This window comes from Sylvia atricapilla, chromosome 1 (genome assembly GCF_009819655.1).
Source record: "Sylvia atricapilla isolate bSylAtr1 chromosome 1, bSylAtr1.pri, whole genome shotgun sequence".
Taxonomy (NCBI): Eukaryota; Metazoa; Chordata; class Aves; order Passeriformes; family Sylviidae; genus Sylvia; species Sylvia atricapilla.
In genome coordinates this window covers 38,278,955-38,296,486 of record NC_089140.1, presented here as the reverse complement: position 1 = coordinate 38,296,486, position 17,532 = coordinate 38,278,955, and the positions used below count along the sequence as shown (strand labels likewise).

Sequence of the window (17,532 nt, the reverse complement as noted above, 5' to 3'; positions counted from 1 at the left end):
GGAGAGCAACCAACTTGTGCTGACCCCAGTGCGATGGGTACTGCAGGTGGTTTTTTGAGCATATCCTTTGCCAGAGGTTAATGCCCTTTCTAGCAGAAGCTTTTTCTTTCTTTTGCTCTTCCTTTCTTTTTTTTTCTCCCTTTCTTCTTTTTTCTCTTTCCTTTTCCTCTTTTCCTTTCTCTATCATTTCACTCAATTGGGTTAAAAAGCAGACAAACAGTGAAAATGACAGGGCTAAGACAGAAATAACCTTCAGTGGGGCTGCCAAGTGAGATAGGCACATCCAACAGGGAGCAGTAAATATTTCCACCCGGATGACGGTGATGATGAGCAGGTTAGTCTCTCTAGCTGTGCCTCATGCCCCAATGAACTCCAAGAGTCAGGCACATTCAGGAAGGATGAGTGCAGTGAGGATGAGCAGGGGAACAGACAGCCTCTCTTACAGAAGGAGGCTCACAGACACAGGTCTGGTAGTGTGCAGCAAATAATGACAACAGGGGAAGAGGATGGCTCTTCATTAGTACACCAAGAGTGAAAACCAGAAAATCATCACTTAAGGTACAGGACCAGACTTGCTTAAAAACAAGTGGGTATAAAATTCCTGTGAGTCAGTTCAGGTTAGGAATCAGGCAGAGGATTCTAAAGGGCAAAGCAAGTGAGGCTCTGTAGAGCCCTTCAGCAGTTACTTTGGCTGCAGCTGCCATCCAAGTGTTCAGCCTAATGTTTGTGGGAAAGCAGTATTGTGGCTGGCCACATCTCAGCCTGCCACTCTCATCCTCTGTGTGCACCCCCTGGCACGTCCCCATCGCAGGAGCTCACACAGGGGCACGGCTGACACACAGGGAAAAGGGCCAGGAGCAGCAGCAGCAAAGCATTTGCTTCCAGAATGTCAGCTGAGGAGTAAAAACACCCCTGACCACGGAACTTGCACGTGGGAAAAAGGGTAAGGAGCCAAAGCCAGAGGATGACACCAGAAGGGAAGAGGCTGGTGTGAGGCAGATGTAGGCTTTGTTCTGATGTTCTAATCGAGGCTTAGCTGCGTGTTATTAAGCAGACATGATTCTATGTTAAGACTGTTCAGACATTGGGGATAATCAGGCCAGCCAAGTTCAGATTTTTAATGTGAAGAAGGAAGCCATGCAAAGAAAAATGCTGCAGTGTTACAGTGTTAGTTTATTTTCTCTGAAGCATTTGTAAATGATATTTTTCCTGGGGCTCAAGAACCTTCACCAGGGCCAGGATGGCAATGATCAACTGAGAAAAATAAACATTCTAACCCAGATCAGCATCATCAGCTCTGTAACTATAAAAAATAATTAATTTGCTTAGCACTTCAAACTTAGTAAAACACAAAGTCTCAGGGGCCATCTGCACTTGAAAGCTCTTTGGATTAAGGCAGTGTGGGAATTTACACTCCCCAGGCTCTGCTTGAACACTTAAAGTATAGTTGACTTTTTAGTCCAAGCAAGACAGGTTTTTGTAACTTAATACATTTTCAAAGTGAGGAGTGTCCACACATGGAGATACTCTGCAATAACTAACTGCCCACACAGGCCAGCCCCAGCATCTAACACTGGAAGCAGGCATTTTCAGCACTCAAGCACAGAGCCTATAAACATTCACTCACTCAACTCTGTTTCATGCAGGTGAATGTATCTATCAAGTTCCCTGGGGTTGCTCATGCACTTACCAAAGTATTTATAGGACTGGAGACCTGATTTGTAGAAAGGGACGTGTGCTGTGGCCTCGAGTACCACCTTAAAGAAAAACATTGATGCCTGGACTGGGCTAGTGTATCCCACCATCTCTGCCATCCCTCTGATAGGTTTGGCTCTCTCCAACTCCCAGATAATGCACACGTGTTCAGTCATACACAAACCCCACAGCACCCCTTCCCCCCATGGAAAAGTCAGGCAGCTGTTACAAAATTCAGACCTTTCATTAACACAGTTTACTGGCGGATAGTGCCAAGCAAAACAGAGACAATTAATAATAATCAGGACTGAAGGGTCTGAGACAGCTTATGAGTAAAGGATTGCGTTAGTTGTTTAAAAAGGACAAACTTGCTCCTGCCTGGAGTGATAGGGAACAAAGGGCAATGATGTATAACCAGGGAGGAAAAAGACTCTCTCCGTGGCTTTTGTAGATTACTGTGTGAATGACAGGAGCGGCAGGAGCAAATACCTCTTTTCATTTGCTCAGCCTGCTGGAGAAGAATAGCAGCGCTTGCCAATGAAGCTGCAGCTGTGCTTCAGCGCCGTTTAATCACTGTGTATGACTGAGGGTTAATTAGCTGCCATTCTTACTCCTATTTGTTGTTCTAATGAAGATTTGCATAAATGTAAGAGTAGGGGGTAACTGATACTTGATTCTTTGCTTCAGAGGCCAGGGTGGAAGACTCGCCCATCCTATGTGTTTATGTTTGTGGGAGATTCAGTGTTGCCTTTCCATTTGACTTGATCTGCTTCCGGCTGATGAATGGTGAAAAAAAGAGTTCAAAGTTGCTTATCAAATCGAGACCCCTGTTGTGTTTCTGCCTTTAGAAAGGGGCAGACTAGTTAGATGAAGAGAGGACTGAGCGATTAGAAAATTACTCCCAGCTGACAGAGAGGAAAAAATATATATGCATGTTTCTGCAGCTACTTATGTGTATATATATATGTGATATATTTCAATGTTATATATATCAGTGACATATCTTTCTATCCATCCATCCATCTGATGGCAAGTAACCAGTAATTTTTTAATGATAAAATATCACAAAAAAATAATGAGATGGGCAGTACAACTGCAACATATTAGGCAATATGATGAAAAGTAAGGACGTATAAATGTCTGCAAGCCTTCTGCTGTACATCACTAACATTCAAAGTTCGCTTTTAAATAAAAAGAATATCTAACATGAAACAGGCAATTTCCAAGGAAGGCAAAAATGACTCAGCACTTCAAAAATATCTGCCATCAGTGCCTTGTGAGACTGGGATATAAATAAAGAAATTGCATTAATTAATCAAAAAAAGAAAAACATTACCATGAAGCAGTGACAAAATCCAAAACTACTTCATAATTAAGGAGAAGTTTTGAAAATGAAACATCATAAAATTCTTTTATTTACTTTGGTCAGGACAATGCTTATGGCTGCTAACTGAAAGAGGCTAAATGGAAGAACTTCCTATTTTTGGTATGTTAACTTGTTGTACATGATAATATGGTATGGATAACTGTTTTCAGTATTCCTCTTACTTGATATGCTAAAACTGTTATTTGACAGCATATGTAAAGATTTAAGATTGTGAAGGCAGAAGTAGCGAATTTCTAAATTTCAAATCACTGCTGGAAACTGTCCAGCTTTCAAGATGACTGTATCCCTCCAAAGAGTGTTGACCACGAGAGAGCATGTATTTACTGTCCATTTCTCAATCCCTACACAGCTTTACAGTGTCTCCAGTTCTTTATCTGGTCTCTAAAACACATGAGCAAATATTAATTTGGTTTTTGAACACTTCTGTCATCTATCTGCCCGACTACCTACAGATATTTCTGCATATTTTTGGCCAAACACTAACAGAAATCAATCTTTCAGAGACGTTAGCAGAGAGCATTCAATCCGCCTGAAATAAATGTGCCTAAAATGGTAACACTCTATCACTCCACCTCTTAGCTGAAAGGAACACCACAGGTTTCAATGTTTTATACAGCAACAAACCCACACGAAAATAAAAGCAGTCAATCACAGTTTTGCCTGCTCTCACCTTCTTTTAACTTTTGAAATATTCCAATATTCTATTACAGCTTTCAATTCAGCCCCTGATTATGCCAGAATCTCACATTCTGCTCTTTTCAAAGCAATTTTTAGCCCTTCGGGCAAATTAAAAATAATATTGAATAATAAAATACAAATATTGTATAATGAAAACTAACCAGCAACAATTCTCATGACATATAAACAGATAATGTAATTTTCCTTCAATGATTCTTTAGTAATCTCTACATATTATGGTTTTCCAAGGCTACAGTCAGAATTATGCACTGGTAAATAGGGTAAGAGAAAGTGGAAATCACAGATCTAGTGGTCAACAGCATAAAACAAATCTAAAAGAGCTGAGGGGAGAGGTTAAATGCTATGCTAGTTAATAAGAATGACAGCCTGCTTTGAATACTCATGCTGACTGTCCAAGATATTGAATAAACCTCATTTAAACTAATTTTCATTATTTGTAGAGCCTGCGTTATGCATCTATCATTGTCAGTGCTATTAATATTCTTTTCAGAGACCACATCATCAGCATATTTAAAGGAAAGCTTTCCTTTTCAATATTTATTAACTCATTAATATTTCTTAGCGGTAATATCCTGGTTGTAATATCCAAATTAGTGCATACTAAGGTATTTTCTACTGATCAAACTTTCTGAATTGAAAAAAAAAATATTCTCTGGTACTAAAACTGCATCTGAGCTTCTGAAATTCTGCTTTCTTTTTGTACTATTTGTATGAATGGCATTTAAAATCTACGTTTTTTGTGGGTTTTTTTTTCAGTCGGTAAACCAGTAAACCAGAGCACTGAGTAGATACTAGTGAGCTGACCAAATGTGAATGACGGATGAACGAGGATATGAAAGTTAATTTGTCTTACCTGGGTTACAGTCTGTGAGGAGGGAGCAGATGGAGAGGAGAACTTTAGAAATGGTTAACGCTGGACTCCAGTTGTCCTTTAAAATGTCCAGGCAGATGACGCCTTGGCTGTTAATGTTACAGTGGTAGATCCGTGTCCGGAACGTTACCTGGAAAGGACAGTGTGTCTCAGTGGAACAGCATTCAAACCACAATAAATACACAATTATTAAGCAATGAAAAATCGTAGGAACAAACATTCTGCTTTCCAGGCTGAAATGACTATGCTGGTTAAAGACTGGGCAAGACAAAATAAAGGAAATAAACTCTGCCTCTTGCATCTGTGGCCAGCAGTGAAACCGGTTTCTGCGGGCTGAGAGTGGGAAACATTTCTTAGCTTCCTCCTGCTTTGGTCTTATCAATCTCATTATTTTGTATATGGCCAAAAAAACCACCAAACTATTCCAGTCCCTGGACAGTGTTCATAACTCAGGTCCACAGCTCTTTCACACTTTGAAGGAAGTCAGAACAAGACAGATTCTTCTACTGTCTTCATCTGTTCATCACCTGACACAATAGATTAAGCTGTAAAAAAAATGCAGAGGCATCACAGCAGTGACTCCTGAAAGAATTGAAGTGAAATATTTTTGAGAAAGACTGCTCAAATAAAATGCTTTTATTTCCAAATTTCAGGTTACATTTTTATCAGTAGAATTGTTTGCAAACACCTTTTGGGGTTTTTTTTTTGTAGTTTATTTTGATGACTTCTGTATCTATTTTATATGGTCTCCCAGGTGATCCTATAGGTAACAAACCAAGGAGATTATTTTAGCTCAGAATAATGTCATCCTTCTTCAAGCTGAAGACACAGGGTTTTTATTTTAAAAGAAGTTCAGCTATGAAAGATCACTTCATAGTTCAGAATGAATACTGAGGTTACTGGATAAGAAGAGACGATGTGAAAAAAACCCAACACCTCTTGGAAGTCATCAAGGACTAATTTCTCCATCAGTTCTACCCAAATGACAAGTCAAACCCAGATGGTTTCAATGACATGTTCATAAAATCTAAAATTAAAGAGGTAGAATTTCAGACATCTACCTCACCAGCAACAGCCCTGCCAAGAGAGGGGCTGGGCAGGCAGGAGCCAGCAGCAGGCAAGGCACTCCCTGGCTCAGGGAAACTGTGCTCTTCACTCCCCTTGGACAGTGCTACTGACAGCTGGGAGGCTTACAAACCCACCCCTGCCCTACCACAGATAAACCAGCGTCTGGATAGTAATGCAAACTGGTGACAGGCACATTCCTCTTCTGATTTCTTCAGTATCAGAGATCTCAGGGATCTGTGTGGGATTATCAGGCTGCTCAGCAAGCAGAAGAGAGAATACAAGTGAAATGATACACTACCTGGTTTACTTCTATAAAAAAATAATTATAGACATCATTCCCTAGCACACTGAAAATTTCTGCACCTTTGGATTAAATCAAGAAGCTTTGACAAAGTAATAGAAAGAAAAAATAATAGATTTATGATATTAAAACATTGCATTCAACAAGAAATACTTTTTCTCGTAAGTACTTTTCTACATAGATCTGGAAAAATGCTTTGGAGCCCATTGTTATGCACCAGTGAGTTCTGTACCAAAGAACCCTACTAAGCAAGTTCATCAGTTTTTAAATGTTTCTTTATCTCAAAGTATTGCTAATTAATAGGATAATTTGACAGTTCGTCACTCCATACCCTACATATTTGTAGGTTCTTTCATTTTCCCCCATCACTTGAGGTTTTGCTTCTTGCTTTCCAGACTAAGTGCTACACTTCTGGGACTTCTATGAGAATTTAAAATATTTCTGGCACAATGATCTCAATTAATCCAAATGCTATAGCCAGATGATCTATTTTCTCCTCCTCATTAGAAGCCCAAGCACATTCAGCATTTGGAGGGAAGGAAGTCTTCTGTGAGATCAAAAAAAAATTATTTAAATAATTACAATTTCGTGCTAAAATTGTCTGTCTACAAAGGGAAGCTATTTTGAACAAGGAAGGTTACCTTCACAAACCCCATAAACTACCTTACACAAACTGCATGTCAAAAGTGCCCAGAAAGGGAGATGGTGTGGAGGAGCATCTTGTGAATTGTAGGTGCTCATTAATTACCCAGGTAGATTAAATTCAGGAACTCTTATACTCCAGTTAGAAGTTAATCAGTGACTGCTTCTTAGCAGGATGTCCCAGGACTCAGGCAAACACCTGCCTAATTTTAAGTACTGTATGCTAACTTTCTAGTATGCCATTGAAATAAAGCTTATGCTTAAGTATTTTACCTCAACAAAGGTGCATCCCTATACTTCCACAATGAAAAATTTGAGGACTTCATTCAATGGCATCAAAATAAACTGAGTAATAAGATATGTGTGGGCTTGTTGAATGTGAGGGAAACACTGAATCCACTGCACAGATTAAATTATACCCTCTAAAATATTTATAGACAGGTCAGTCTGAGCTTGTAACCTGCTTCAGAGAAGGTCATCAATTTGAGCATGTATTTTAAGCGTAGCTGTTTTGCTGCCAGCAGACAGGACAGACACTGCCACACGTTCCCCTGCCTCAGCTGCTTCTAAGCACTGAAGCAAGGACACTGGGAATTTGGCAGGATTCACAGCCACTGAGATGAATGGAGGTAGTTTCATGTCTTTCATGACCTGTTCAACACTCCATCGCCATCTCTACCTGGTGGATAAATGTATGTGGGACTACACCTGTTTGCAGTTGGAAGGCTGTTTTGAGAAAATCTTAGACCTGAAATACAGCATTTTTTCAGTATGAGTACATATTAAACCTGTGACATTGAAAAAGGCAAGATAAGGCTTGCTGCTTACCACTGACAATGTCATCAACTTGCCAAATATGCCAGTGCATTTTAAAATGCCTGCCTAAGACAGAGGCATTGAAACTATTTATATAATTAACATATTAGTTATTTTATAATGACAACATGTTATATTTTAATTAATTTTAATATTGAAAAATAAGTTCAATGAATTGATGAAAAGAATCACAGTGTTTAGAACTGCAAAAGAAGCTGTATTAATGACAGCTTTAACACACCGGAAACTGTGGCCTGAAGGTGGCAGGTAACACAGTTCTTACCCCAAGGCAGCAGAATACAAATGAGATGACACATTGCTTTCCTCATCTGTGTAGTGCCTCATATAGCTGATAATGTGGGAAATGCTGACATGTAACTTTCTGGATGCTGTGCTTACCCTACCTACATTATAAGGTTATGCAGGGTCCTCCTATTATATGTACAGAGAGAAACCATGTGTTAATACCTTTCCATGGGAGCTGCACTTTCTTTATTATGGTCATATTTTTACCTTTGATGTCACTTAAATATTTCCTTTAAATGGTGGACTCTAATTCTGTTTATCCCCTAAAGAAAATACCTAAACAATGCCAAGCAGAGGCTCAAATGAGTGTGTGGGTGTGCAGGCAAAGTCAGCCTCAGACAATTAAATGGTAGAGGAGCAATTTATAGGTTTGCTTGAAAAGTAAGTGTTCCCTATGGATTTATTCTCTTTCATTCTGGAATTTAAAGAGCGTACCTAATTTTTGTTGAATAAAAGTATAGGTCAGAGAAATGCAAATTATGGGAAATACGGAAAATGGGACCACCTTCTGAAAACTGTGAGTACTACAAACAACATTCCAAAAGGTAATGATAAGAAATTTATATTCAATCAGTTCTGGAAATAAATGATAATAAGCTCATCTGTTATCTACTGCTGAATGCCAAACATGCAAAGCTATGGCTGGCTGCTCACTGAGTAAGTTTTAGAATTGAAAAAAGACTGTAAAGCCTGGTAAGAGGAAACTAAGATGGATTTCAGTTGAGTGATTGGAGGCAACTGGTTGAAGGCAAGATAAGTAATTTCTGGATCTCAGAGTGATTTTAAACACCAGTTTTCCAACATGATGTAGTCTTAAAATAACTTAGTATCTCTCTTTTGCATGGACGTCTAAACACATCAGTCACTGTGTTACCTGGTACACCATCTCACACACTTTTAGACTCCACTGAATTCAGTTGAAATCTTCTTCAAAAATGTATCACGAGGAAGAAATGATTCCCCACTTTTACAAATTACATGCAAGGGGTTACAGTGTGCCCTGAGGGTTTGCTTTCATCAGCTTTTTTGGGTTCAAACCCTCACCTACTGATTCTCAATAACTGGACCCTGGTGACTGTGTAGGGAGAGAGGAAAGATTCACACAGCCAATAGGAGAATAAACAAAAACAACCTCCTTTTGATCAGGTAACACTGAAAGCAGAGCTGAGATCCCAGGACTCTCATTCCCACGATTTTGGAAAGTTCCTTTTAAGACCTTTCATTTCTTACAACGATAGAATCCTGTACGCCTGCCTGAGATGAAATTTCAGTCTCCCTCAAATATTCCCCAGGAGTTCTGCTTTAATAAAACTGCAGTGGCACTACCTGAAGTGGAAGAAGTTGTACTGCATACAGAAAAGGTTTTATATATATATATAAAATGATGCCATTCCTGATGATGTTTCCTAGAGCTCAGGAGAGAGTAAGTTGTTCCCGTCTCAGTTTGTCAGACTTTATGAGCAATACATTTGTCCCCTCAGACAGAGAAAATAAAAACAAGATCAGGGCATACACTTTCTAGTCATTTGAGAAAAATAGTCTGAAACAATCTAAATGAAAAATGTATATAGCCCTGAATGACACAACGTTCATGCAATAACCTTTATATTAATCAGCACCCTTTAATTTCTTACAGAGTGCACTTCATTTATCTATGAATGACAAATGAAGTGCACTGAGGCTGCCTTTCTAAGACAGGGTGGACTATTTCCAGTTTGTCAGTGCGGATTGTAGCATGCACATGAACAATTGTTGAGATACTTAATGATTTATCACAAAAAGTGCGTAAAAAATGACTGGCACAATGATGCTCACTATTTAAGAATACATTTTAAACTCACACCAAGAAATGAACTTCATTCAGTTCCAAAACACTTGATTACATCTAGTTTTACTTGGTAAAAAAAAGATATAGTTTATTTTATTGAAGGGAAATATATGGTATCTGCATTAGGTGGAAATGATAAACTGTAATTATGTTTGCTTGACCTACAGAGAAGTCTGATATGCAAACTGTGCTGTGCTTCTTTGGCAAAATGCACCGTGCAAGACATCAGCAACCAAAAGTGTAACAATTTAAATGGATATAATAGCATCCACATGAGTTAACCTTTGATATTACTGAAAATGAATCAGTATGCAATGTGAGTAATTATTCATTATATTCATTGTAATTATGAAGCTGAGTAACTACTCACACTGTCTCATTGAACAGTGTTGCAGGGGAAAAAAAAATTGAATAAGCACAGCAGCACTAAGCATCTATATTATATAAATGCACTCATTTTGCACATGGATTTAACAGCAGGAAAACTAAAAAGGGACCTTGATAATCTTTGATGTATCCGAGAGGGGAAAATGAAAAAAAAAATATCCTAAACACTACAAAGTTTTCTGAAAACAAAGAGAAGGACAGAATGAGGGAAATGGATTACTGTTTAAGTTAGGGATGTTCAGAATAGAAACAAGATGGTAATATGCCAAGCATCAAAAGCTTTCTCTGACAAGGTCACTATGAGTTTTTATAAAATTATTTTCATATAATCAGCACAAACTTTCTTACAATTAGTAGTTCCATATGGAAAGTCAGCAAAAAAAGTTCTTTTATAGAGAGTGAGTTTTTTTTCAAGATTTACTGGCCATTTGACTTTTATAAAATAAAACCTCCCTTTTGAAAACACACAGGCTGTACTGTCCTGCATGTACACCTCTCTCAGTTCACCACAGTGCTCCTATATGGTGCTCCAGGCATGAGACTTTATTCATAGACTTTATTCTAAGAAACAGGAGCCACTTCTTCCTCACCCAATTCCCACAGCCTTTGGGTATTTAGATACTCCATAAATGAGAAGTCCTAGGCAGACTGACTTCAGAACTAGTAGGGTTTTTTTGTCCTGATCAGTTAATTTGCTCTCATTTTATAGTAATGATTTGCATAAAATTATTTCTCCCACATCTGTGTTTATTTATCCGTGTGTGGGTAGAAGAGGACAGGAAACAACATTGACATTTTATATATATTTTAGATCACATGGATTTTATGCAGTAGTAAAACATGCTTGATGCAGCAGAATTATGTAGCTTCTGACACACTCATGTAGCTAAGGACAACTTGTCTTCTGAAAATATATTTGACAAGCATTAGAAAAACCAATGCTGTGAGGCAGAAGATATTCCCCATAAGAGGCCTCTACAGGCCCTCTTAAAGAGCTTAGAGTACTGGGGTATTCACAGGAAATTGGAAGAAATGATAAACCACCTAAGTCTTGGTGAAGGAAAGCAGGAGGAGTTTAGTTAGATAGAGCTGTTTGCATAAAGATTGAATAAATCAATAGAGAGGACTGATATAACTTAGTGTATTACAAACAGAATGAATAAGGAGGCTATTTGTTAAAAGAATCATTGGCAATTCAATTTGCCAGTTACTAGAAGAATTACCAGACAAACAAATTTAAAGGAAATCTCAGAGATTTCCATGGCATTGCCTTATTATATATTTTGCATTTATTAACAATAAAATGTAGTTATTGATTCTCTCCTCAGTCTAACGTATTTCTGCCCACATCTTTATCCTCCACGTTGAAATTCTCATTCTGTCATTTTGAGAGACATTACAGTTTCTTAAGCAGCCACGTGGGTTTGAGCTGTCCAGAGCCCTGTACCACTGCACGCTGGTTCAGTTCATCTGAAGACATCACAGACTCACAGAATGGTTTGAGTTGGAAGGGACCTTGAGGATCATCCAGTGTCAACCCTCCTGCCATGGGCAGGGACATCTCCCCCTAGACCAGGCTGCTCGAAGTTCCATCCAATCTGACCCTCAACACTTCTAGGGCTGGGGCATCCCAGGGATGTGACCTATGGAATAAACTGTTTCACTGCAGGAGGTGCAAGCATGGGAACTGCACTCTGAAGCTCACACTCCTGGAAAGAGCTGCTCCAGAAGAGCGGACTGGGGCTGATCCTGCTGGCTCTGACAATGGCCTGCTGGTGGTAGGTTGTCCATCTCTCCCTCTCAAAGACTCCCCTTGCATCTGATTTCTGCCTGCAAACACCCAAAGCCTTCACTTGCTGGGAAAACCTGCCAACTCCATTTATTGTCATGGATGAAGGATTCCTGGGCTGCTCTCAGCAAGAAGATGCAAATAGAAAGGCTGGGTGAGAAGAAAAGGGAGCACGGAGGCACAGCAAAGGGGCTGCGGGAGGCAGCGCTGTGGGAATGCGCCGGGCGAGGCACCGCCACACCATCAGCAGGAGGAGCAGGATGGGGAGGGCAGCAGGCAGCTGAAAAAAAGCTGTGAGCAGCACGGCACGGCTCTGAGAGCTAATAGGATGTGACAGAGGCTATGAGAGAAGTATGACGAGGCAAATGAGTGTAAGGGATAAGGCTGACAGGAGGCCATTGCATTTGAAGGCTACCCTTAGGATGGCAATATCTGGGAAGGGGGGCAAGAGGAGGTAGACTGAACAGCCTGCATCAGGGTAGCAGACATGGTAAAAAGGGGTCAATCCAATGGGCTGAACATAAGGAGTTTTAGAGCTTCAAGTATAAATTGTGTTAATAGTGATGAACACAATTTAAAGGGCATGTCTGTTCATTTCAACAATGTAGGTTAGAAATACCAAGGAATGCTTATTTTTTTGCAGCTACTCTTGGAAGCACTGCTTTTCTATTACACTGCAGATAAAAGTGTCCTGAACAGCCAATCACATATAAAACAAGTATGAACATGTAGAGTAGAAGCCAGGAACAAAAAGAACTGCCCCTCAGACATGAGGCTGAACTTACAAAATAGGTTGAAAGTGTCTACCACAGGAGAAGAATTCTACAAAAGGATACTTAGTGCACTGAGATTAGTGCTATGTTACAATTATGTATAAAAAAACCTAAAGAGATGCTTAATATTTCCATTAAGATCAGACTCTATAGACATTGTGCATTATATTTAAAAAGGAAAAGGGCCTCCCTTGCAGTCCAACAGCTGATTTAAACCATCTAGACTTTCCAGTGCTGAGAACAGTTTTTCAGTCAGCTGATAGGCATAGGAGATTTACATGGAGGAAACAGAGTTTTCTGTTATTTTAATTTTGATTAAGAAGTGATTTAGCATATTGCAGCTTTCAAGTCCTATGAACCATTTTCCAGTCAGCTGAGATTAAAGTCCCCAGCAGGATTAATTGTAGAGTTGGGATTAAGAGATTCTATAAATCACTCAAATTCAAAAATAAAGCTAGCAGAATACTAGGATAATGATAGATATATCCATATTGTATCAGCCACAGCTAAATTGAATTGACACTGTAATAGACTGAACGTAGTCAAATATGAGAGTAAAAGTTATTAATAAAGATTATTCTTGATGAAAATGCAGACTCCACTGCAGTGACAATTCCTGGGAGGAAAGTTCTCTTGAATAGCATTCATTTTTCTACAAACACCTGTACAAAAGACTGGTGTGGCTTCCTTATTTGTCAAAGCTTCCTGCTCCAGAGGGACACTATGCAGGATAATGAATTTATTGCCTTTCCTTCAGTTGCACAGTGTACACAAAGTCGTGGTGTTTGCACTGATGGCTAATTTTAAAGGATCTCAGATCAAAATCTAGCATATTTGGGGAATTCACTGATTTCTTATGTGGACTGAGGACAGAAACTGAGGTGAAATTCTTTCTGTCAGACCAGGCGGACTAAAAGATGTGATACCCCCTAATCATATACACATGAACATATGCATAAACAATCATACATGTACACCCACAGATACACGCACGCATCTTCCCACAAGAGACATCTATGCATGTCCAGATCCCATTCAATACCTTGAAGAAGGAGCTCTGGGGTATTAAATGGGATAGAGAGAGAGAGAGAGCTTTCCTCTGTCAAAGCCAAGCGGTGAACTGTCTGAGTCCATTAAGGATGAAAGGAAGATAGTTAGCAGGAAAAAGAAATCTCAAAGGTATTTCTAAAAAAGGTCGAGGGGGTCATTAAGCCACTGAAAAAATGTAAGGTTATTTCCTTGGCAGGTCATCTAAGCATTTTCATTGATTTCTGCTCTGAACAGGGCATGGCTTTGTCTTTTTTCCAGTCCCCTACACTACAAGGGATGTGCTGTATTTTTGGGCTTAAGTGAAACCTCACCTTGTGACCAAGACTGAAGCCTCAGCAGTATCTGGCCTTTAGCAGAAAGTATGCTCATCACCCCATCTATGCCCCACTTTGTGTGTTTCATATCTTCCTTCTTGTCTGGCATCTCATAAAACCAATGTGATGTTGAAGATGCAGCTGAGAGGAGAATGGTGATTGTGCAGCCTGCCTGCTTTCTTGCTGAAAAAAAGCAGCTCAGCCAATAAGGTGCTCAGCTCATTTCTGCAGTGCTACAGCAGCTTCCTCACAGTGGAGGTAAGGAAACATTTTTAATTGATTAGAGCCTCCCAGAAAGCCAAGCCAATTTTGTCAGTTCTCAGATGAGCTGTTCTAAAAATCTTTTTTTCTGGTTGTAGAGATAAATCAGAGTTAGGCTGCGCTGATCCTCCATCACTCCTACTCAAGCTGAATTGGTCACACAGAGGTAAACTTTTGTGGGGAAGAACAACTTCCTCCTCTGCATGAGTGTGCTGCAATTGTGAGTGAAGCCAAATGCCATTGATTTATAAGGAAAGCAGAGCTGAAAAGGTCAGTGACCTCTGGCTCAAAAAATTCGGAGTCCAGTTTCAAGGCATGTGACAAAGCTGAAATACTGAAACAGACTGACTTCAAAGGGGAAGAAATTAACAGTGTGAGAGCAAATTATACTCCAATTTACCACATGGTTTATTCTGTGGCATGGATGGTGAAGAGTTACTTAATTTGATACTATGCTTATGGTTTAACTTTGGAAAGACACTGACAGGTAAGGACAGAGAAAAAGAAAACTGTGGATCCCTAGGGGAGAGACTTGTTGGTGCAGACTGGAAGAGAAACCTGATGACAGTGATGCGTTGCTATACAAAACCTGAAATGTGAACTGGATCACACAGGAGAATTAATACGGACAATGGAGATAAAACTTGAAAATCTTAAGACTGTTGGAGGCTATAAAGGTGCAAAAGCTGAAGAAATACCTAAAAGTGAAAATTTGGATAGATACTTTTTCTTTCTTAAACAAAACCTGAATTAAAGTAATTCACTTTCTTTTATGTGATAAGGCAAAGTAGAAAAGCAGATTAACTATCTAGAAGAGCAAATGAAAATTACTTTGTACATTTGTTAAAAAGAAAAGCCAAAATACAGGTCGAACATCTTTACTTGTGCAAATGGGGTCTCAGTTGTTTGTTTAATTAATGCTTTCCAACATGCAACAGGGTGCCCAGAGATCAGAACAGGCATCAATGGTGTTTATAAGAAGCAATCTGGATCCCTCAGAAAATATTGAGAACTTTGTATAATAGAAATCAAACAGTGATTACACCACAAATATATTTATTTTAATGATGACAAGAAAAAAAGGCGCATATCCAAAATCCATTTTCATGTATTTTTCTTATTTAAAAAACTGTTTTACCCTCCTCAAGATCCATGTATGACATACACATGCATGATAATGGCGTGCACAATGCCTGAGAACAGATAAGGAAAAGAGACTTTCCTGCAGACTTTAACATACTGTGGATTAGGCCCCTCAACAGTCACTATGTTATGTGACATGGGAATTTGCCTTTGGAACGCCAGGCTGGGTCAAATAATTGCATCTGAGAAATAGTGTTTCTGTTTCTTCATAGGTTTTTTGTGGCCACACTTTGGGAAGATCAATTTTGACAGTACTTGTTTAAATATTTCCTTATTTCATAGTAAATGAGGGACGAAAATGGCCCACAGAAATCTCAGGAGTAATTTATGAATTCAATCATAGTGAAAAATGTGAATTAGACCCTTTCTGCTATGTTCTTACAGGGAGGTAATCTTGCCAACACTCAGGATACATTTTATGCCTTTCTCAGTACATTTCACAGTCTTGTACTTTATCCCTAGGTTTTTAAAGATGATAGAGCCATAAGGAGTTAGAAAAATTAGAACATAATTAGAAAGAAATCTAAAATGATCTATGCCCATAACCCTCTAATCCCTGATTCTGAGAATAGCACAAAATATCCCCAATCTTGTGGTGAAGTAGAAGAGATGCCAACACCCAGTGACACAGATAGCCCTTACCATGAGGCCATGTGTTATGTTCCACTTACTCAGTACATTTCTTTTGCTAAAAATCAGCTTGGGGAGAACATATTTAACTACCCTTTCCCAGCACAGCTGACTGGCAGCAGCTGCCTTATGATAAGCAGTGGTCTGCCCATGCTGTTTTATTCAAGGGAATTCCCTAACTATTTTACCTATGGATGAGTTTCATAAGGTCTGGGAAATAGGTGTAATGGAATACCAACAGTTTGCGAGGTCACAGAGCGGGACTCAAAATAAGGGTCATTTAGAATTGTGGCTGAAGTGAGTAGAGTAAGAGTCCACATGTATAACACCTGTTTATGACACAGTTATATCTGACATGAGTCCCCTGTGCACAGGCACTCATCACTTTCTTACAGATGACAATTTCCCTCATCATAAATACTGGCCGTTTACTAATACAATATAGCATCATCAATTCTCTTATCCTTTATCAAACACTACGTTTTCATATGATTTATATGCACATATTTCTTGCAATGACAACTGGCATCAAGATAAAGGCAGACAATAAAATCTATAACGAAGCAGGACAAGAACCACCTCTTTGCTTGACATTTCATTAATAAGCAAGGCACAGCTGCATTACTCATATCTCAAAATAACACAGTTGCCAAGCACAACTGAGTGCAGATTCAAAAAGGCTTTACCTTGTGGTGAAATAGCAAACTGGACCTTCAACTTCTATTTTAAAAGGGTGTCTATTGCATACACTGCCTCAAGACTCAACAGACTCAACAGAAAGAATGACAAAACTTATCATTCAGAGCTAGTTCTTATGTATTAGTTCTCTGAGAGAACTTCAAGCTCTATTTTATACACCATAAAGCCACTTTGTCTCCTAAATAATATAATTCTAAATTTTTTGGGGGACTGAATGTAACCCTTGCACGGCAGCTAACACAGACTAGGCTGAAGAAAGAAGTAAATAAATAGGGCTTGTTAAAGCAGACCTTGTACAGACAGTGGGCTGGGCTGTGAGGAGGCAGGAAGAACAGCACAGGGGGAAGTACAGAACAGGACTGACTCCAGCTCAGCATGCCCAGAGCTTTAACTAACTGAAGGAGATTTTATAAAGTTTCAAATTCTTTCTTCACTGTGTAACAAGGGCTGCCTAAATCTGAAACTCTGCAGTCAGCAAGGTGTAAAACTCTCTAAGACCTTTCAGTGACATCAAGGCTTCTCTCAACTGGAACAGTAAAAGTGGGAAACAAAGTTAGACCATCTCTAATACTGCTATACTCACCAATCTTTAGGTTACTGGCTGGGAAAGTTCAATTTACAGAACAGTGAGTGCTTTGCATTCTCATCTCTCATTTGTTTTACAAAACTTTTCCTGATAACATCAATGTTATCTACTACTGTAAACATTACAAATGTAGCATTAAAATTCTCTATATAAGCACTTATATTTCAATAGTCTACTCAAAGTTATCAAATAGGAATTGGCTTCTCTCGCTTTTCATGCAATATCCTTCTATTATAGACCAACATGGCACACCCATCCTTTCATAAATGCATCAGAAATAAGTTGAA

General features: G+C 39.1%; 1 protein-coding gene across 3 annotated transcripts in view; it reads right to left on the bottom strand.

Annotated features, from left to right (window-relative positions):
• The window catches only part of LOC136361713 (ubiquitin-conjugating enzyme E2 E2), a 201,563-nt gene that overhangs the window by 18,358 nt on the left and 165,673 nt on the right, over positions 1-17,532 (bottom strand). For all 3 annotated transcript variants that reach the window (XM_066319828.1, XM_066319836.1, XM_066319819.1), the window contains exon 5: positions 4,635-4,782. In XM_066319828.1, coding sequence (XP_066175925.1) covers positions 4,635-4,782 — 148 coding nt within the window. The remainder of the gene's footprint in view (positions 1-4,634; positions 4,783-17,532) is intronic.